This window comes from Leptosomus discolor, chromosome 1, assembly GCF_034619465.1.
Source record: "Leptosomus discolor isolate bLepDis1 chromosome 1, bLepDis1.hap2, whole genome shotgun sequence".
NCBI classification, from domain to species: domain Eukaryota; kingdom Metazoa; phylum Chordata; class Aves; order Leptosomiformes; family Leptosomidae; genus Leptosomus; species Leptosomus discolor.
The window spans coordinates 92,305,309-92,324,494 of NC_141391.1; the positions used below are offsets into that span (position 1 = coordinate 92,305,309).

The window sequence follows — 19,186 nt, forward strand, 5'->3', positions numbered from 1 at the left end:
AAATTAGGCTTGAGAAGATACATATATATAAAATAAATTTTAAAAATCATTGTGTATTGTGTTAGTATTATAAAGGTGAATAAAAATAGATAGCATCTGAATTGAATAAATTCATTGTTACAGGCTTGAACAGAAATCATAATAGGGATAGAATACTGACACAGTTTGGCTAGATAATACAGTTGCAGATAATAGACAGTTTTATCCATCTTAGAAAAGCGGCAGAAAAGTCATTGAGCATCTTCAAGGTCAAACGTAAACTTGACATCATATCACTTATACTGCAATGTCAGAAAATGATACATCACAGCTATAAATTTATTAGTGTGAATACACTTTATTTGCATTTTGAAAGCAATATGGAAACATTAACTCCTTAAACATCAAAATACCCTAGAAAGATTGTTAAGTACAACACAGTAGAACAGATAATGGAAATAAAAAAAGGAGAAAATGAGTCACAGTTCTAGAAAAAACGTATATAAAAGCTGAATTAGACTAAATGTTTTCCGTGTATAAGTATGTGCAGTCCACAAGGACACTCTAAAAAAGTTCCATTTGACCAAAACAGACGAAGAAGAAACTCGATGGCTATATAAATTCTAAATGCCTTGTGATCTGTTACTGAAAACAACTCCACAGTCTTTTACATATAAAAGTAAAGACACCAATGAAGACCGTAAAATTAAATTTAAAATTGATGATTCCGCTGAAGATCTCCGTTTCGTTAGACTGAGATATTGCCATTTCCTACCTTTCCTAACGTCTTGGGTAGTCAGATTTTTTTAATGAGAGCTAGTTAGGAAGTTCATCCATAAGGACCATGACATATCCCGGAAGATATACTAGAAGTACTATCTTTTCCCCTTAATTTAAAAGATACAGCTGTTTTCTTAATTCTGCCTTAGTTTCAACAGTAGGGGAGGGCTAGTCCTATGGTATTCCAGATCTCTTTTACTTCAACTTTTCCATTGTCCTGGACAATGGGTGCCTCCCATTCTCCTGGTGTCTTAGATAAAATTAACACCAACACATAATTACCTTGGTTATCCTGCCCAAGGATTTTACTTCGCACTACTTTTTGATATCTAACACTACACTACTGACAAGGCCTTAATTTCCACCATCCATCTCCAATCCATCTTTGCCCAGGACAGTAATTGCATACCTTAAAAACAATTACTTAAGCCTTTGTTGTCCTAGAACAGTTTATTTCAAGACAAACTTTGAAGATAATTCAAAAGTGGCAAATCCAAAGTTTATGGAAAACGTAGCAATGGGATCTACCTCATATCCAGCTTCTCACATCCAGAACACAGATCTCTGTATCTGAGATAGTTATCTAACTGGATAGCCAACAGAGTAAACAGATGCTTCTAGAGCACTATGTGTCTCATGTTAAGCTAAATATTTAAAATACATCAGATTAATTTTCTCAGATACACCTATTACTTTCCATTAGCTATAAATAGAGTTCAGAACGATCCTCTGTCCACACTGTAGACATGTAAAGTTGAGTGAAAAAGTAAAGATACTTTATGTATCTATTAAAAAGAATGAAAATACTTCTTTGCCTTCCACTGGAATGGCTTTCCTCTTTATAATTTTTTAAAAGTTTGTCCACATAAACTTTTAAAATTTATGTAATTTTGGTTCAGAACATTTTAGGGATAGGGTTTTTATGGGGTTTTTTTGGTTCTCTAAATAGATATCTAACAATAAACATTGTCCGCAGGCAATAAGGGAATTTTCTTCCTTTTTTTTCTTAAGGTTAATAGTTTACTGCTTCCATCACTGCAGACCTACCCTAGGAGTTTGTAAGACCAAATGATAATAACCAAGGCTGGGAAAAAGAAAAAAAGGAAAAAGAAAAAAACATAATCATCTATCTGTCAAGCTTTAGAATTGACTGATAATGATAGAATAGAAATAATTGAAGACAAGTTTCTATTATAAGTATTTCTGGCAAAGTCCTGTTTTGATTAGTCCTGTTTATTTGAAACTAAAATACAAGAGAAACAGATTGACCCAAAATTAATGATTAATATTTCCTTTTTAGGTGGCCACTATAATTATTGCAAAAAGAATTCCTTATACTTTTGAAAGAATCCTAATGGTATCCTTTCCAAAAATCCATGACTTTTTTCCTTCAAAGCTTCAGGTAACTCCCTTGTTCCAAGGCTGCAAAATTGCAGTCATAGTAGAAATAGATCTTTTCTAGGAGAACTTCGAAAGATAAGATGAAAAGGCAAATCTGACAATGGACTTACATTAACATTCACTTCCAGAGAGGTGTGTTTTCTTACCATATGTCACTGGCACATTGCAAAATCATCTGTTTGCCTTTCCATTGAGTCTCACTTTTATGAAGTGCTAAGGTTTAAAATTACTTTTATTATGCCTCAGCATAGTCTCTGCATTCCTGTTCAACTAGCAAACCATTTTCAAAAAGATAAACAATAAATCTAACCTCCATAGATAAAGCCCCCTACTTTTGTTGGAAAAAAATCTGAGTGCTACATTCTGTCTTATGAGATTTTCTTTATAGGCCATGTGTTTCTTAAATTGAAAGAGACTATATTTGTACTACTGACCATAATAGTCTTTGTAGAAGTACATGGATGAGTTGCAGGGAGAGATGACAGTCCACATTTTAATTTTGGTGTCTTGCTTCACACCATTTAAATACTTTCATACCCAGTGGTAGGACATATGACTCAAGTGTCTCAAAACTCTGGTCATCCTGTGAAGAATAGATTGTGGAGACTAGGTTCCTCGACAAATTTCTGCCAAATAGAAATGGTATGTCTTGACCACTCATTTATGAGTAGACATGCAGAAACCTTATAAGAGAAGACATAGGTAGAAGGAAAAAATAAAATAAGAGTGCTAAGAGCCCATATATACTGCCTATACATACAATCACATTCACTCAGAACTCTACTATAACCATCTTCTGGACTGATGAAGCAGAAGGGGTAGCAATGAATGGCAAACAGCAACCAAAAGTGGAAAAAATAGTTAGACATATACTGACACATTGCAGCAACTGAAAATGACAGCTCTATAGGTTTGGTAGCTTTTTCATTCGGCAGGAGATTTTTCTGCCTGTAATATCTCAGTTAAGCTAACATTCATGTCAACTCCAACTGCTTTGGGTTCTGCTATGGAATATATTTAATAATAAATAATAAAAATTGCCTTTCCTAGGGTCTCCCAGTCATAGAAGATTTTTACTTGTCTCTTTCTTGATCTGGACTAAAAGTCCCAAGGACGCTACTATTTTGGTATAAAGAAAAAATAAGCATACTTAGGCCCTCCCTCAAAGGTGCATTGTCCTAACTTTCAGAAATCTGTTAGAGATTCATGTGCACATTGAAAGACACAAGAATGCTAGGAAAAAGTCAAACTTTCGAACATAGCATAATATTATACTTCAAGAAACTATTTCCACATCATCATCATCTTTCTAAACTAATAGTTATTTTAGCCTTCATTTCTGGCCTCTTCCACCATATTTTGTCCATAGTTTTGAGTCAGATCTGAGCATGTCTCACATACATATCGTGCGTATCTTACACAGTTTTTGTTTCCAGTATAGCCTTGTAAACTTTCTTCAAAGAATGATTTATGCAAGATATAAAAAGTGCTGCATTCACATGTTAAAATTATACTACAATATTGTTCTCTCAGGAGCTATAAACAGATCAGAGTCCAGTTCGTGCTACGAAAAAAGAAATATGAACCTCACTGGGACTTTTAATCACAATATGCTGTCTCTGAATTGAAGATCGATTTGGTATCATGTCCCACTGGACTAACAAAAATCTACTTGTTTACAGAAGTTAATTTTAAACTTTTAGCAGAGAAAAAGGACACTGAAGGTGTTGCCCAGCTTTCAGTCAAATTTGGTCTTATTCCAGACAAAAGCCAATGTGCACTGTTGTGTCGTATTTTCAAATTGACTGTTCAAAACCATAGTTCCTATTATTACCTGTGTTCCAAGATTGTCAGAAATATCTTTACAGAACAGGGAATAATTTTATTCTGCACAGTCTTCTGTGGATGTAGAGAAAAGTGTAAATTAATTTCTCATGTGGTCTTACTCTTCCATCAACGGCTTCAGCTTCACATCTGCACTTGTAAGTTTATTAATTGCAAGAGAAAAGCCACAAAGCCACTAGAACCTTAATTCTTCCTCATTTATTTTATTTAAATGGAATAGCATCCAAAAAAATCTGACAAAATACCACTCACAGTGTCACTCCATTTAACAAAAAAAAGGCTATCGAGATTTTTCTAATGAAAAAATAAAGAAAAAGTAGCATACAACATGGTAAAGAAGTTTCATACTTGCACTTAAACATATATTTTAATACTTTGAAGTCAGGGTGTTTTTTTACTTTTAGACTTTTTTTTTTAGTAATTGCATAGCAGAATTTTGGAAAGAATTACTTAATCTACTGTTACATTAATTCATCACTTGCTTAATGTGCCTAATTATTATGAAGCTATTATGATATGACAGTCTAATAATATTCAAAATCATTACCTATCCCTGTTTATACAGTTTCTAAATTTGTACTGTCTTCATGAGATCAAGCATAGATAACATGATTAATTCCTGCTATCATGACAAACTGTCTCTGAGGTCAAGGGTCTTCAACAGAAGATTTTAAATCAACATTGTATAATAGATGCTGATATTAAGTTAAAATATAATTATATACTCCTTGAAGTACTCCTGACGGCATTATGAATAATACAAAAATAATATAAGCACCCCAAATTAAATAAAACAGCTTAATTAAGATACTAAAATTCCAAATAAATTTGAATACCTCTCTCTATCACAGAAACTACTGACAAAACAAAATGGTTAAACAGTCTACATATTAGCTACTGTGAACAATTCTGTTCATTTTGACTTTAAAACGCAACTTAGAAAAAATTTCCATGTTAAAGTAGAAACTAAAATTTCTAGGCTTGTTACATTTGAGCTGATGCTTTCTTTTCTGTATCGAATGTTACCTATAAGGACACTTCAAAGTCAGAGCAATAAATTGAACTGTACTCTAAGGTTTTAGAAAAAAATCTTAATCTTATATTCTGAGCTTCTCTCTGTAATATTATTTCATGTTTGTATACTGTTGTTCTGTTTTTGGAGGAATATGAACAATTTCAGAACAGATGTAAGAAATATGGGATAGTATATACATACATGCCTTTTACAAATATTCTGGTCATAAATGAACTTCAAAGAACAGGGCACATCCCATCATATTATAACACAGTTAAAACTCATTTTTTTAAATAGGATCATATTGAACATAACTTCAGTTGCTGCTTTCCATTAATTGTAAAATTTAACCTCATCTTATATATTCACAGTAACTTCATTAAGCTTATCTTTTGCTTTTCCCCTGCTGCCATGTACTCAATATGATCAGTCCCACTGCCAGAAAGCACAAGTTTTTTTCAGAGATGTCAATATGAGAGTCAAGTATACTACGTTGTTTTTAAAAACCTGTGAATAAGCCAAACAGCCAAGAGATAATTACATTTCATTAAACTGATTTTTATTCCTAAATGTGTTATTCTTTCCCCCAATCAGTAACAGTATTATTCAAATGACAAGCAGGACAAAATATATCAGAAATCATAATGTCTATCTGTCAAAATATAGGATGTATGCATTTTTTTAATTAGAGAGATTGGATTAAGAACAAAAATTTTGTTCAAAGATTGTGTTCTGAAAATGCACTTAGAAAGTTACTCTAAGAACTGTATCTGAAAACATCTTGTCTTTAAAATGCATCAAGTCTGTTGAGAACTGACTGTTGAGAGAAACCAATCAAATGAAAAGAAACAAACATAAACCTGGTAATAGCATTCAATATTATCACTAGATTAGTTCTCTAATTTCCCAAGGCAAACAGGACTATGACTTCCACCAAGCAATATCCATTGTTGTCAGTGCTGCTCTCCCTCCTTTCCTGATTTTTAAATTAATCCAACTTACTCTTTTAGATTTATCAAATCAAAATGTGACAAGGAGGCTATTTGCTCTTAAAAATAACTTATCTGAGGAAACGAGAGTACAGCAACGTTCCTAACCGCTCCTTTTCACTGCAGCATGCTTACAATTTAATCTCAGTACAGACTGATGTTCCAGTATCAAAATAATGTTATTATTTATTAACTAATCCTAACTTTGCTAATTTTTAAGAACTTAATGTTCTTTGTTTCTCAAAATTTACAGTGACAGAAAAGTTTTTTTAACGAAAAAATGTTTTAACTAAACATTGCATTTACTCTGACTGGTCTCCAAGGACTTCAGGAAGTCTGTTGGAGCCTGAGAGAATTCAAAATCTGTATACAAACTATTCTTTTTTTAAATTGTACTTAGGCAGGGGGGCAGGGGGGGAAGCAAATTAAGAATACAACTCTTACAGAATCTGAAGATTAGGGGATAGATGACTAATGCAGAGGACTCATCACTGGCAGACAAATATATATCAGTTAGTAACCAAAGAGAAAGCGAAGCAGCACATGCACCAGTACAATTGAAAGGACAGTCTATCTCTAGGAATAAAGAATGCAAACTTTGCTCACAGCCTTGAGGACTCTCATAATGGAAAACAACAATTCTGAAAAAAGAGCTGAAAGCAAGAGAATAGTGGACAGAGGAAAGTGGTAAAACTCCAGCTATGCCTGGAGTTTTCATTGTGACACAAAGGAGTTAACAAAGTCCTTTGAAGGCATATAAAGAAATGGGGAGGCTATGCTTCCTCTGTGTTTTCCTCAAACACAGCTGTCACTGAAATTCTGCACCTACAGTGCAAGAAAGATGCTGTAAAACATGGACAAAGCCAGAAATGCCAAGTCATCTGCAAAATCATTAGGTTCAGTTATACACTAAACAGTACTGAAAAATCTGATAATTTCTTTATGAATTTAATTAAACAGTGACTATGAATATGTGAAAACAACACAGAAAGCTTTAATTCTAGTGTTTTCTGTAGCTTTTAAAAATAAACTGGAATTCTACCACAGAAAAACATGGTAACCTAGACATCGTGTCAGCAGCATTTCAAATATAAATTAATTACAAATATCCATTAAAAGCCATTAGCTTTAAATAGTTAACATATTCCATGGAACTGACTCTTTCATAGAGTCTGGGAATTCTGGAGAAACAAAAAAGATACAATAAATGTACTCGTTATTTGATTCACTTTTATACTAAAATGATTATCAGGATGATACATTTATTCCTCTAACTTTCTTAAAGCTTACAGTAGATCACCATAAAGTCCCTTTTTTACTAGTCTCATCCATCATAAAAGAAACTATAGTAGTAATTTTACTGGTTCCACAGAGTTTTCACATAAAAAACCTCAATAACATAACAAGCCCTTGGCTATACACTAAACACTACCTCTATTTGATATTTCATGATTAATAATGTAGGATTTTCAAACTGTCAAAGTTGCTATGCTCCAAAACCATGAATTTCTCTAGCAAAACCATAAAGTCACCAGAATTATTAACTGTTGGATTGCTTTTCTTTTTTTTTTTTTTTTTTTTTTTTTCAAATGCACTGTTTGGGTCATTAAATGTCTTTCCTTTTTAAAAACAAACAAATGAACACAAAGATGATAACTTTATCAGCCTAATTTAATTGACTTGATATTTTGGCAAAGTCTTTGTACTATTGAAACTTACAAAATTGCTCCTGTTGTCATCTTGCAGAACATTCAGACACAAAAGCACTCTCACATACATTCCCTTACTTACAGCAGGGTTGGAGAAGGGTTTTGAGAATCATCAGTCTTGTGTAACAGGAACCATTGCTGAAGGCATTACAGTTACAAAAGAGGTAATGAAATAGAGTAGCGATAGTAAATTTAGAAAGTACCAGAACAGGCTTTGTTTGACGCCGCTAAGGGTTGCAGCAATATCACATGGTACCTTCCTAGGTGTGTCAGCTGCGCTGCATCTCTAAATCCTGTAACACTTAGTAGTAACATAAGGGCTAACAAAAGCCTCAAAAGAAAAGATGTTGTCAGTCATCATAAATGAGATTGGCGTGTCTTCCAAAAATCAAAACAGTACCTAAATAATACATCCTATGTGTCCAGTATGCTAGAGTACCCAGTTTAACTGAAGTATATAATTTTGGCAATATTCTAAAATCATCAAGACAAATCACAAAATCATTAAAAATGATCCCACTTGGTATTTTCAGTCTACCTCCAAACTCTTTGTTCTATATCGATCACAAATGCAACATTTGCAACCAGTATGATTCTAGCTCTGAGCTCTTGAGAGAAAGCCCAGCTAAAACCAACGCCCCACTGCACCAGACAATAAGCAGTTACAAACAAACACTCTTTGTCCTGAAGCCTTTATAATCTAATAGAAAACACAATTGTACTTTGTGTTATTGGAGCAGTTCCTGAGATCTACTCTACTCTTACACAAGAGCTACCAAATACTCATTCATTCAGAGCAGATTTTAACATGTGCTAAGGATTCTGGTAGAATACTTAAAGAAATTAACATTCAGAGAGTCCTCTGGTCATCTTAGGACCCTGCAATGCAGAAACATTCTTATTATATAACCAAATTGTTTTCTGAATATTTTAATTTAACTTCTAATATCAACCCAATATCAGAACCTTGCCCAGTTTCAGCACATCTCCTCTATATCTCCTCTATAAATGTTCTCTTATGCTACATTTCCACAAAAATGACAAATAATAACTGATTTTGACAGCCCACTTTTGACGGAATATCATGAGACACCTCATAATACTGTGAAATTGGCAAATATTTGCCATCCTAATACAGTAATTGTATATTGGAAAAGCTGCTCAAAATATGTTCTCTTTCATTTCTTCTTTCCCTTCTCCTAGCATTTTTTGACAGGAGTGTCCCATATAGATTAATGTACATTAAGGGTTTCCTGCCTTCATTAAAAACCAAACCAACCTCAAGAAATCATTCTTAAATCAGCAAAATTTGGATATATGTACATCTGAAATTTTATATAGCCAGATGACAAGTACAAAAGTCTATTATATTCTTGTTCCAATCGATGCATAAACTGGAATTTGCCACACTCCACAATTCATTACACATCCTTAAATCATTCAATAAAAAAAATGAAGCTTTTAAACAGTCTGAGTATGTAGGGCAAAAGAACATATTTATTTCTCCTTTTATTCAGAATCAAGGCAGAATTATTGTTTGAATTTAGAATATATTCAACAAATGCAAAATACTTAGACCTATAAAATAAAAGATTTTTTTCTATAGTGGTCTCACTTCCATTGTGAAAAGTCAAACAGATTTTAAAAATTGTGTAGTTTTTATAGGTTTTTTTTTTCATCTATTGCAAGTTTGGATTTTGAGTGAGAAGGTACAGCATATCTGTATTGTGTTCATTTTTTAGAAAAGTAACCAGGCAATATAATATCTACTGCCTGTAGAAGTAAAAAAAAAAAAAAAAAAAAAAAAAGATTGAGATCAAACAGTATCTACTATAAATATCTAATGTTGTCTTGAAGCTTTACTGAAATCATATGACTTTTTTTTGTTTTAGTTTTAGAAAGAAAGTTAATTGCATACACGACTGCAAACTAGGATGATGTGAGCAACATAAGTGAGAATAAATTTCTTCAGGGAGCTCTAAACAGGACAAAAGAAAGAAGCGGCCTCCATCTAAAAAGTTTTCTGACAAGTAATTGTTGATAATGAAGTATTTGATAACTCTTTAATGAAAAAAACAAAATCGTTTTAAAGAAAATACTTTTTGGAAAATAATTAACTGAGTTTTCAGTCTGATTTTTTTTAAGTTTATATGATTGAGCTCTCTGATTATCTGTCGGTCTGTTTTCCACCCTAACCTTAGCCCTTAGTTTTAAATATTCTATTTTCTAACTGAACCTTCCCCCTTAGCTTTAAATATTCTGACTGGTTTTAAATAAATATGACAGAAGATTGGAATCTAAAAAAATAATTTATTTTTTTAAAAAAAGGCAACAAGATAAAGAAAGACAGAATCTATTGGTCACTAACAGGGAAACAGGTATAGTGTGTAGACCTTGGTAAACAGCTGAGAATTCACACAAAAAAAGAAACACCTTATAAAGCCCCCCACAATGGGAAACATTTCAACGAGAACTTACAGAGAACTACAAAACACAAAACCCTAGGAATTACAGCTTCAATACTTCTGGTGTTCACAGAAACACTGGAAATACAATTAATTTAAATATTTTTTGTTCTTTTCTACTACATGCAGTGAATAATTCAATGAATTTTATCTCTGTACTGTAGCAAAATGCCTAGTCTAATTATGAAAATATATTTATTTCAGCATGAATACATTACTTTGTAATACATTCTAGCTAACATCAGTGCTGGTTCACTAGTACTAGTAATCCCTGAATATTCAAAACCTGATGAAATATGCATTCAAGGGAGGAAGGAGCACACCTGAAGTTAATTCATTCTGAAATATTTTCAGATTCTTATGTTTTCATGACTGCTTATCTTATCTTTTAAAATAAAAAACAAACAAACAAACAAAAAACTAACAACTAAATAAAATTTACAAATAAAATATTAACTTAGGTTGATGGGTTTTTGTTGGGGTTTTTTGGGTTTTTTTGTTTGTTTGTTTGTTTTTTCTGGAGAAGTTAACACATCCAATGCTGTCACAGTTCACTTTCAAATATTCTGGCTATCTCAGAAAGGTCAGGTGACCTTCATCCTAGAAGTGACTATTTTAATTTGTCTACAAAGGAAGATCAGGATTACAAGCTCAAATACAGATGCCTACTCCGGACCTGTTTTTATGAGATGGATCTCACATCCAAATATTAAGTAGGAAAGAAGTATGTTGGAAGTTTGCTGTAAGGTAGAAGTGTTTTATTTAAACAACTCAAGCAGGTTACTGCTATTTCCACACATGCTACATTCTGTCTCTCTATATACCATAACGCCTTGGAGAAATAAATGAACTGATAAGTTTATCTGAAATGAGCAACAGTAAAATAGTCTAGCCAAAAGCTCCATCCTTCAACATCCACCCATCACTGGCCAAACTCATACCCAATTCCTTTGACTCCTTTCCTTATAGTAACAAAAAAACGCCTCTGCAAAGGTGCCTATAAAGGCTGTCAAAATAAAAGGAACTTACTGTAATACACCTAAGTGCATAAGACAGTTCATCACAACCTGACAAAAATTGACTTCCAAAATTAGGATAAGTAAATTTAGCTAAAGTATTTTTTACACAGTTTAAGGGCAGATGCTGATCCCTTTGCTGTCTGCTCTGTGTAAACATTAAGTGCTTTTCATAATGCATATTTTTATAATGCAGGTTTTGTGGTGTTTTGGTTTTTTGAACAGTTCACTTTTTAAAGCAAATAACAGCAACCTGCTGTCTTGTCCAGTGTGCTTACTATACGGCTTTACTTTATGGCTTTAGTCTAAAATAAGACGGTAACGAAAAGCTGTATGTGATGGATAGAGTTTGCAAGATCTGTTGGGATGAAAGATTCTAAATAAGATGAATAAAGCTATGCATGAAAAGGGCCACAGCAAGACATATTTGTACTAATTTACATAACTAATATGTATAGAAAATTATTCCACAAGTATTACCTTTCCCTGATTGTTTTATGTAAGCATTTTTATTGGTTAATTATTCACATCAGAAGACCTAGAAAGACTCCCAGGCTTACCAGTCATTAAGTGACAGAGTTCAAGTCTCATAAGACTGTCTTATCTTCACATCTGTGCATCAACACCCACCAATTTAATCATGTGCCATAGTGATGCAATATGAGATGTATTTTTGAAAGACATGGAAGGAAATTAGATAAATGTTTTGTTAGGCAAAAGAACAAACATAATCCTCCTTCAAAGCAGTCATTCATTTAGTCATTCATTTCCCAAAACTTCCTAGATGTGGTCAGATTAACTACTCTATTTATACTGTGGTAAAAATGTTAATAAATTTGCTGAATCTGAAGTGTATTATCTGTATGTGTCACTGATTATAAATGTCCAGATTAGCCCTGAAAGTAAGACAACTTCATTAGTATGAAAAAAATTGCATCCTCGATTTCCTTTATTTTTTACACACACACAAAAAAATGCTTGTGAAATGGGAATAAACCTCAGTCTCTTTCCCAGATCCCCATGTGCTAGTACTCTATAACCACTTGAACTGGTGAGGATGAATCCCTCAAACAGTGAGACAGTTACAGTCAGGTACCAGGAAGTTTGACTGATCCAGTTCAAGAACACTGTTTTCTCCAAGACAAAGAAAAAACCCATGTTTATTCATTCTTGTCATGTATAACAATTATGTCACTATGCACCTACACGTGCTAACAGTTCAAAAAGTTTCATAATGAAATGTTTGAAAAACGCATCCTAATTAATTACTTCACAAGATTTAATTCGGTGATTTGAATAACCTATGCCAGGATTTCCAATAAAATCTAAATAGAAGCTATGAATTGTCATCTAATGGTGTAAAAGTAGGCAGAACCACATAAGCAACTTTAAATGTATTACTTCTCATAGCCTTCAGACATTTTAATGTCTCATTACTGGCAGCAACAAATTAATTAAAAACTTTTAATAGGACACAGTGAATCAAGAATGAAGAATAATGTAGAACTGTGTGCAATAGAGAAGAATTAACTAACTGATATAATTATGAAATAATACTTCTTATAGCTTGACATGACAAGAAAATGTTTTTACTACAAATTCAGGATAAACTATTTCATCGCAACAACGGTGAGGAATCTTTTAACAGTAAAAGAAAGTTTTTAGGAATTTTATATATACAGAAATATATTACTTAAAAAGATTACAGTATTATTTAATATTTTGCTTGGCATAGGAAAGAGGCAGTAACTATTTTACTAGGAATTGTGATGTCCTCCTCTTCTTAACTGAAAGTGAAGTCTTTTCATTGCGATAGCACTTCAGTCAAGAAAGGCCCATGAATTTGTTTTTAAGATGACCTTAAACCAGAAAAAGAAGTGTTTTGCTCAGTTAGGGCCCAGGTGTCTGATGCAGAGCTCACATATAATATTGGAAATGTTTCTACTGAGACCTTAGAAACTATGGACAAAAACCCGAAATCCATGGCATATCGCTAAGTCTAGGCTTTTATTCGTAGAGGCAGTAGCATACTGCACTCAGAGGTGTTTGATAAGAGGGTGATATTCAGTAAAAAGAAAGAGTAAGCTTCTCTCCCATCGATACGCAAATGAGAACTGATGGCATTCATGTAGGCTGGCAATCACATCTAGAACATTTTAGTGCTTAGTTCAGAACATTTAGTCAAAGTACTAAGGAAGTGTAAAATTGTAAGGAGAGTCAATGAAACTAAACTAAACTAAAGACTATAGAATCTGTTTTCAATGTAATAGCAAAGGATTGTGTGCTTTCAGTTTAATAAAATATTAGCCAATAATACATTACTGCCAGATATACATCCTTCCAGATATGCCGTTGCAATATGAAGGACATTACAGTAAGTACCATGATAATTCTAATTAAAGATTCCTCTAAAATAATGCTAAATTGGTTTCTCATTGATTCCACATTCTATATTTTCTATCTCTTGTAGACTCATTAAGCAATCATAGACATCACTTTGACCAGAAAGAATATTTTGCTACATCTCTACTATTTCTCTGAAAATATTTCATAACACCAAAACCCACTAGTCAAAACTGAACCAGGTGCAACAAAGTTCATCCAAATAGAACAAAATATAACCATTTGAACCCAAATGGAATCTGAAGTGGAACAAGAAGAATCAGAGATTATTGGCATAGCCTTTATCACTCAGTAAAGCAGAAAATAATTCTAAAATATAAAATCTAAAATATGAAAGACACAATTATTATATAAAAATGTATTTTTATAAGTTTTATATTTGGAAGGAAATAGAATAAACTATCCACTCGCCACTGTGTTTTCATGGTATGAGAATATGTGGCCTCAAGCACTGAAACACACTTTTTCTCCCATATCCTCTGATTCCATTTGTGCTGTTTTCCAAAAAGAACTGTTTAAATTTAGTGGTTATTGAATCATCAATATCCATATAATCCCATTTAGATATAAAAGAGAGAAATTATTACCATGACCATGGCTTTCAGCACAAAGCCTTCATTCTCTATGTCTTTTTAATTTAAACATCTACAAGAGAAAAATGTGATGTTCTTAACACAGTGCAGAAGAAGGACGGTCTAGAGAAGGCACAAGTCATCCACAAGCCTTTTGCAGGCTTGGATAAGTACTCCAAAATGTAACTGCTGGACAATTCAATGTATGAACAATGTAAGAGAGATCTGTAACTTAAAAGCACTTTCTATATCCACAATATCCTCAGAAGTTTGAGTATAATTAATAAGACCACCACCCAATAATTTAAGGTCCTCTATGGTCTTAAAAAATAAACCAAATATCCTTGATATTTATGCCTGTAAATGAAAGTAAATACTTGAGAAATTAATAATTATAAAATAGCAATATATTTGAAACAATGAAATTCCAGAAAATAACTAAAGTCCAGCCCTTGCCTGTTCAGTGGGAAGTACCCATCACTGGCTAGTCACAATAGATGAAGATTGTGAACACAAAGAAATGGTTTCAAAATTCAGGCCTAGAACCTAATTATTTTACTATTAAGAAAAACACACCACCTAAAATAATAAAATAAACTTACAATCCAAAAGCAGATACTAAATATAGACTGCTCAGCAATTCTTAACATCAGTGTAAAGAACAAATGTTCTGGATGTTCTATATTTTTAAATAAGACAACTATTTTTAAAATCTGAGGTAATGATTCAGGGATGTAACTTGGCAGTCTAGATCCAAAATTGTTGAAGAATTCCTCTTTTTGTAGCTGTCTTTTCGGCATTTATCTATGGCACGCAAACACCGCCCCCCTCCCAATTCTTATTTGTGTCTTTGTTGCATAATAAGTTGGCATTAATTTCCAGTACAACCTGCACTTTTTTTTTAGCATATGAAATAGAATGTAGATTTGAGTTGCAAGGCAAAGTACAAGAAAAATATGAAATAATAAATTTTAGATAGATGATTACAAATGATATTCTGATATTCAGCCATGGTAAGATCCACCCATAACATACAGCACCTGGTATGATGGTACAGACGGTATTTCGGTTTCGATGATAGTTTGTTATTTTGAGAACTCATGTTCCAGAAAGAGGAATAGGCACAGGAAACAAGAGTCAAGTTGGCCAGCTATCATATGAAAGCACATTAGAAAACTGTGGCTTTAGTTTACCAAATGAGATTCAATATGAGAAATTACTGCAGCCTATAAGAACAGAAGGGGATAAACATCAGGGAGTAGATAAAACAGAACTACTACTCAGTGTTGGCACAAAAATAAATAAACTAAGTACAGATGCAGGAATCTGAAGAAGTTAAAGTTGCCAAATGTTAAGGAGTGAAGAGACAGAAAAGCCTTTCGGTCAGAGTAATGAGAGCAAAAAAAAATCTTTAACTTTCAAGTTAAAGAGTTTAATATGTTTCAAAGGGATTATATGACGTGTTATCTGTAAAACATCCTTTTAAATCCTGTGTCTCCTAATCATAAAAGAAGTTAATTACAATTTTTTAAAAACTGAAATGTGATATTTCTTTTCAACACCACAAGTTCTGCTATCAAAAAGTCTTAGTGAAAAATTCACAATATGAGTATTTAAGTATTCAAGACCTGAAACGAAACAATTCTATTATTAGATTTTGTTCACATTATATATAATGCATAAATGTGTTTAATATCATGCCATTGTGCAGTAAAAAGGAACATACCTTGCCTCCCCAAATACACCTGAAAGAATGTAATTACCTCTTAACCTGTATTAACGTAATCACTGTTGACTGTTTCATTTTACATTAACATTTGACTTTATGTATTTACTTTACATCTTTATTTTTCAAAGAAGCCCTACCTAGAAATAATACTACACATGTGAATGTTTTGTATAATTTTTTTTCTAAAACAGTTCCTTGTTGAATACAAGACTATTCACTTGCTTGTGAAAGCATTTTCAAACAAATCCTGTTAATTCTGAATATGGTTCACTTAGCGGCATGATCTCATTAATAAAACAAGTTGCTAATCTAGTAAATCAAAATGCTCAGCTGTTTTAACTGTTTACCTAATGGAAATCCTAATGATCTCATCTGTCAGCCTCACAGAAGCCTAATGCTTTTGAAACAAGACCTAGCAAAATAAAGGAAGAACCAATGAAGATATAGGGAACAATGCAACTTCAGACTAAACATTCTTTCACAAATAAATGTGAACTAATACTAGGTTGGCATTCTTGAGGTTAGTTGGAATATTTTCACACTATGTGAATTTCCATTACAAAGGTAGTTTCCGGCTGTTGTGCTAACTAAATGAAATGCCTGAGAGATAAATTTGTGAATTCTTGGGATTTCTAACACAAGGGAAAAAGGAAGAAATAAAAAGCAAGATGGACCGCAAAAAGAAAATCCTGGTAGAAATCCATTCTGCTAACCTATGTTCAAAATGTTCTCACATACTGCATAAGAAAATAACAAATGGATAACAGATGAGAAGGAGGCTAGGTCAAAGGGAAATGTAAAACAGAAGCAGTCTTATTCTACACTGAAATCTAAGCTTCTGCATAACAAGGCATTATCTCGGGGTCTTTCAGCATGATGTTCAATTCAGCATGAACTTCTTTCTCAATGATGACAAGAAAATAATGTTTCTAATCTGTTTGGACTGTGAAATGCACTACAAATGAATTTGTAACATCTGTGATACATCTTACCTTGGTCTGGGTGCTGTCAAAAATCAACCTCTTCTCAGAGGGAAAAAAATGTTTCAGAAAGGGGTTAGAAAAAAGGAGACAAACACTTTTTCCACAGATCCATTTTTTTTTTTCCTAAATGCTCACTTGACTGCTGAAGGATACCAGAATAGTATTGAGAAGGGTGATGGAACAAAGGCAAAGCAAAGAAGAAAGGGTAAGGCTTTGTGACACTGTGTTATTATTCATCACATAGATACTCATGTCTTACTTCAGTATTTTATATGCTTTTCAAAGAAATGCGTAAAACTGTGGGGCAGAGAAATTAAAATGAAATTTCAGTGAAGATACGCATGAACTCTGCTATCTTTTACATACAAAATAAAGAGCATCTTTAATTCCTTGATGACATTCTATTTTGTGAGCCAGATCTTAGATTTCTTCAGTGTTCAAAGCGTTGATAGTCATTTGCAGAAAAATATTTCCCTGCTATTTTAACTACTTCAGCTTAATGTATTACTTAACAGTTATATCCTTTTTTTTTTTTTTTTATATGTGCACTGCATGATTTGGTTTCCTTTTCAAGTCAACAGTTTTATAGTCAAGAAATAGCAGCCTAAATCTTGAAAAGGTGACTTTAAATATTAAAATTCAAAAAATAATAATTTTTTAACTATAGGCCAAATGTAGATAAGTGTTACATTCAAAATAAAATAGTAATATTAGATAGACCTAACTTCTTTCAACCTGAAATCCAGCAATTCAAATGTGCAAATGCAGATTAGTTTAATAGATTTTTTTTTCTTATGCACAGGTAGTAATTTATAACATGAATCCAGAGTTTAGTCAAGCCGTGTTTTTCAGCTTAATCTATCAACTTGCAAAATATCAGTTTAGAATTAATTCTTCATACCCATTACCATTTCAATCATACAAGAGGGAAATGAAATAAACTACCAAGAAACTAGAGTTATTATTTTTCTTATGATGCTCAAAGAGCTTGCAAGATGAAAAGCATACAAATTGGTACTGGACACACAGGAACTAAGTGGCTATTCTGTCACACTGCATTGCACAAAAAGCATTCTCAAGGTTCTTTGATTAAAACATGAAACAGGCAAAATACGCAACACTTGCAAGACATAGTTCACGGAATATCTCTTGTACACCTCAATGGCTAATCACTTTTCTTCCACAGGATTTTAAAATTAAGTCTGATACTTCTACTGGTCATAAATATCAAACGAAAATTAATGAGCACTTTAAATAAAGACCAAACAAATATATAACTATGGAAGCACCACAATATACCATGTTATCCTATATTTTACTTCTTTTAAAAATGTATTTTACAACAAACCAGTGAAAATTCTTAGTTAACAAGGACAACAGAAATATCTGACCAAAATTGCTACTGGCCACTCAACACTAGAAATCCTTCTTAAATGAACTGCAAAACTATAGAGTACCCAGATTTGCAAATTTCTAATCACTGCAGAAAACCAGGAAATGGGTAATCAAATCATACCTGGAGAAATTGGTTGGTTTTCACATGACCCACGTCTCCTTCCTCTATCTGTGCTCTCGACAGCTTCTCTTCAGTTTCAGTTAGCCAATGATTAAAGCTCTTCATGTCACAATGAAAAAGCCGCCACTTTTCCAAAGATTTGTCAAACCGTCTGCAAGTATAAAAGGACACGAGATAACCATCTATCAATACTTTATTTTTTAACTACAGGGAAAAAAAAAAAAAAAAACAAAGAAAAATAATAATGTTGGATGTCTCAAGTTAAATTTGGTGTGATGTTGATGGCACCTTGTATTAGCATTTCTAATAGTTATATAAAATGGAAACCTGGTAGTACTTCAGAATAGTGAAATTGTCACTAAACATATGTGTCATAAATCAGTCTCTTATCAATTTTTTAATCCTTTTCAATGTTTCAAATTAATTCCGTGGTCAAAATGTGTTTTCAATTTACAGCTTTATTAATGCATGCTAACTCACATCACAGGTACAATACCCACAGGCCCCAGTGTAACTGGGTATACCCCTCCGCCAGTGTACTTAGATTCTAGCATGAAGAAAACACCAATGCTAATAAAAGACTCCTGATGCACCTTAGTAATTTGCTGTAGCTACCAACACTGCAAACAGTCACTGCTGGCTAACACACTGGCGGTGTGTTGTGACTATACAATGATTTTTAGATCCTTTTTCAAAGGGAAAATAGCTTAAAAGACCTTGTGATGCATCTGACCTACCATACCATAAGACAAAGTATGAAAAACCAGTAGACAGATTCTCAAAC

The 19,186-nt window shown here is 32.9% G+C and overlaps 1 protein-coding gene across 2 annotated transcripts in view; it reads right to left on the reverse strand.

Moving 5' to 3' along the window:
• The window catches only part of DMD (dystrophin), a 1,194,940-nt gene that overhangs the window by 581,176 nt on the left and 594,578 nt on the right, over positions 1–19,186 (reverse strand). For both annotated transcript variants that reach the window (XM_086469458.1, XM_086469399.1), the window contains one exon: positions 18,403–18,553. In XM_086469458.1, coding sequence (XP_086325584.1) covers positions 18,403–18,553 — 151 coding nt within the window. The remainder of the gene's footprint in view (positions 1–18,402; positions 18,554–19,186) is intronic.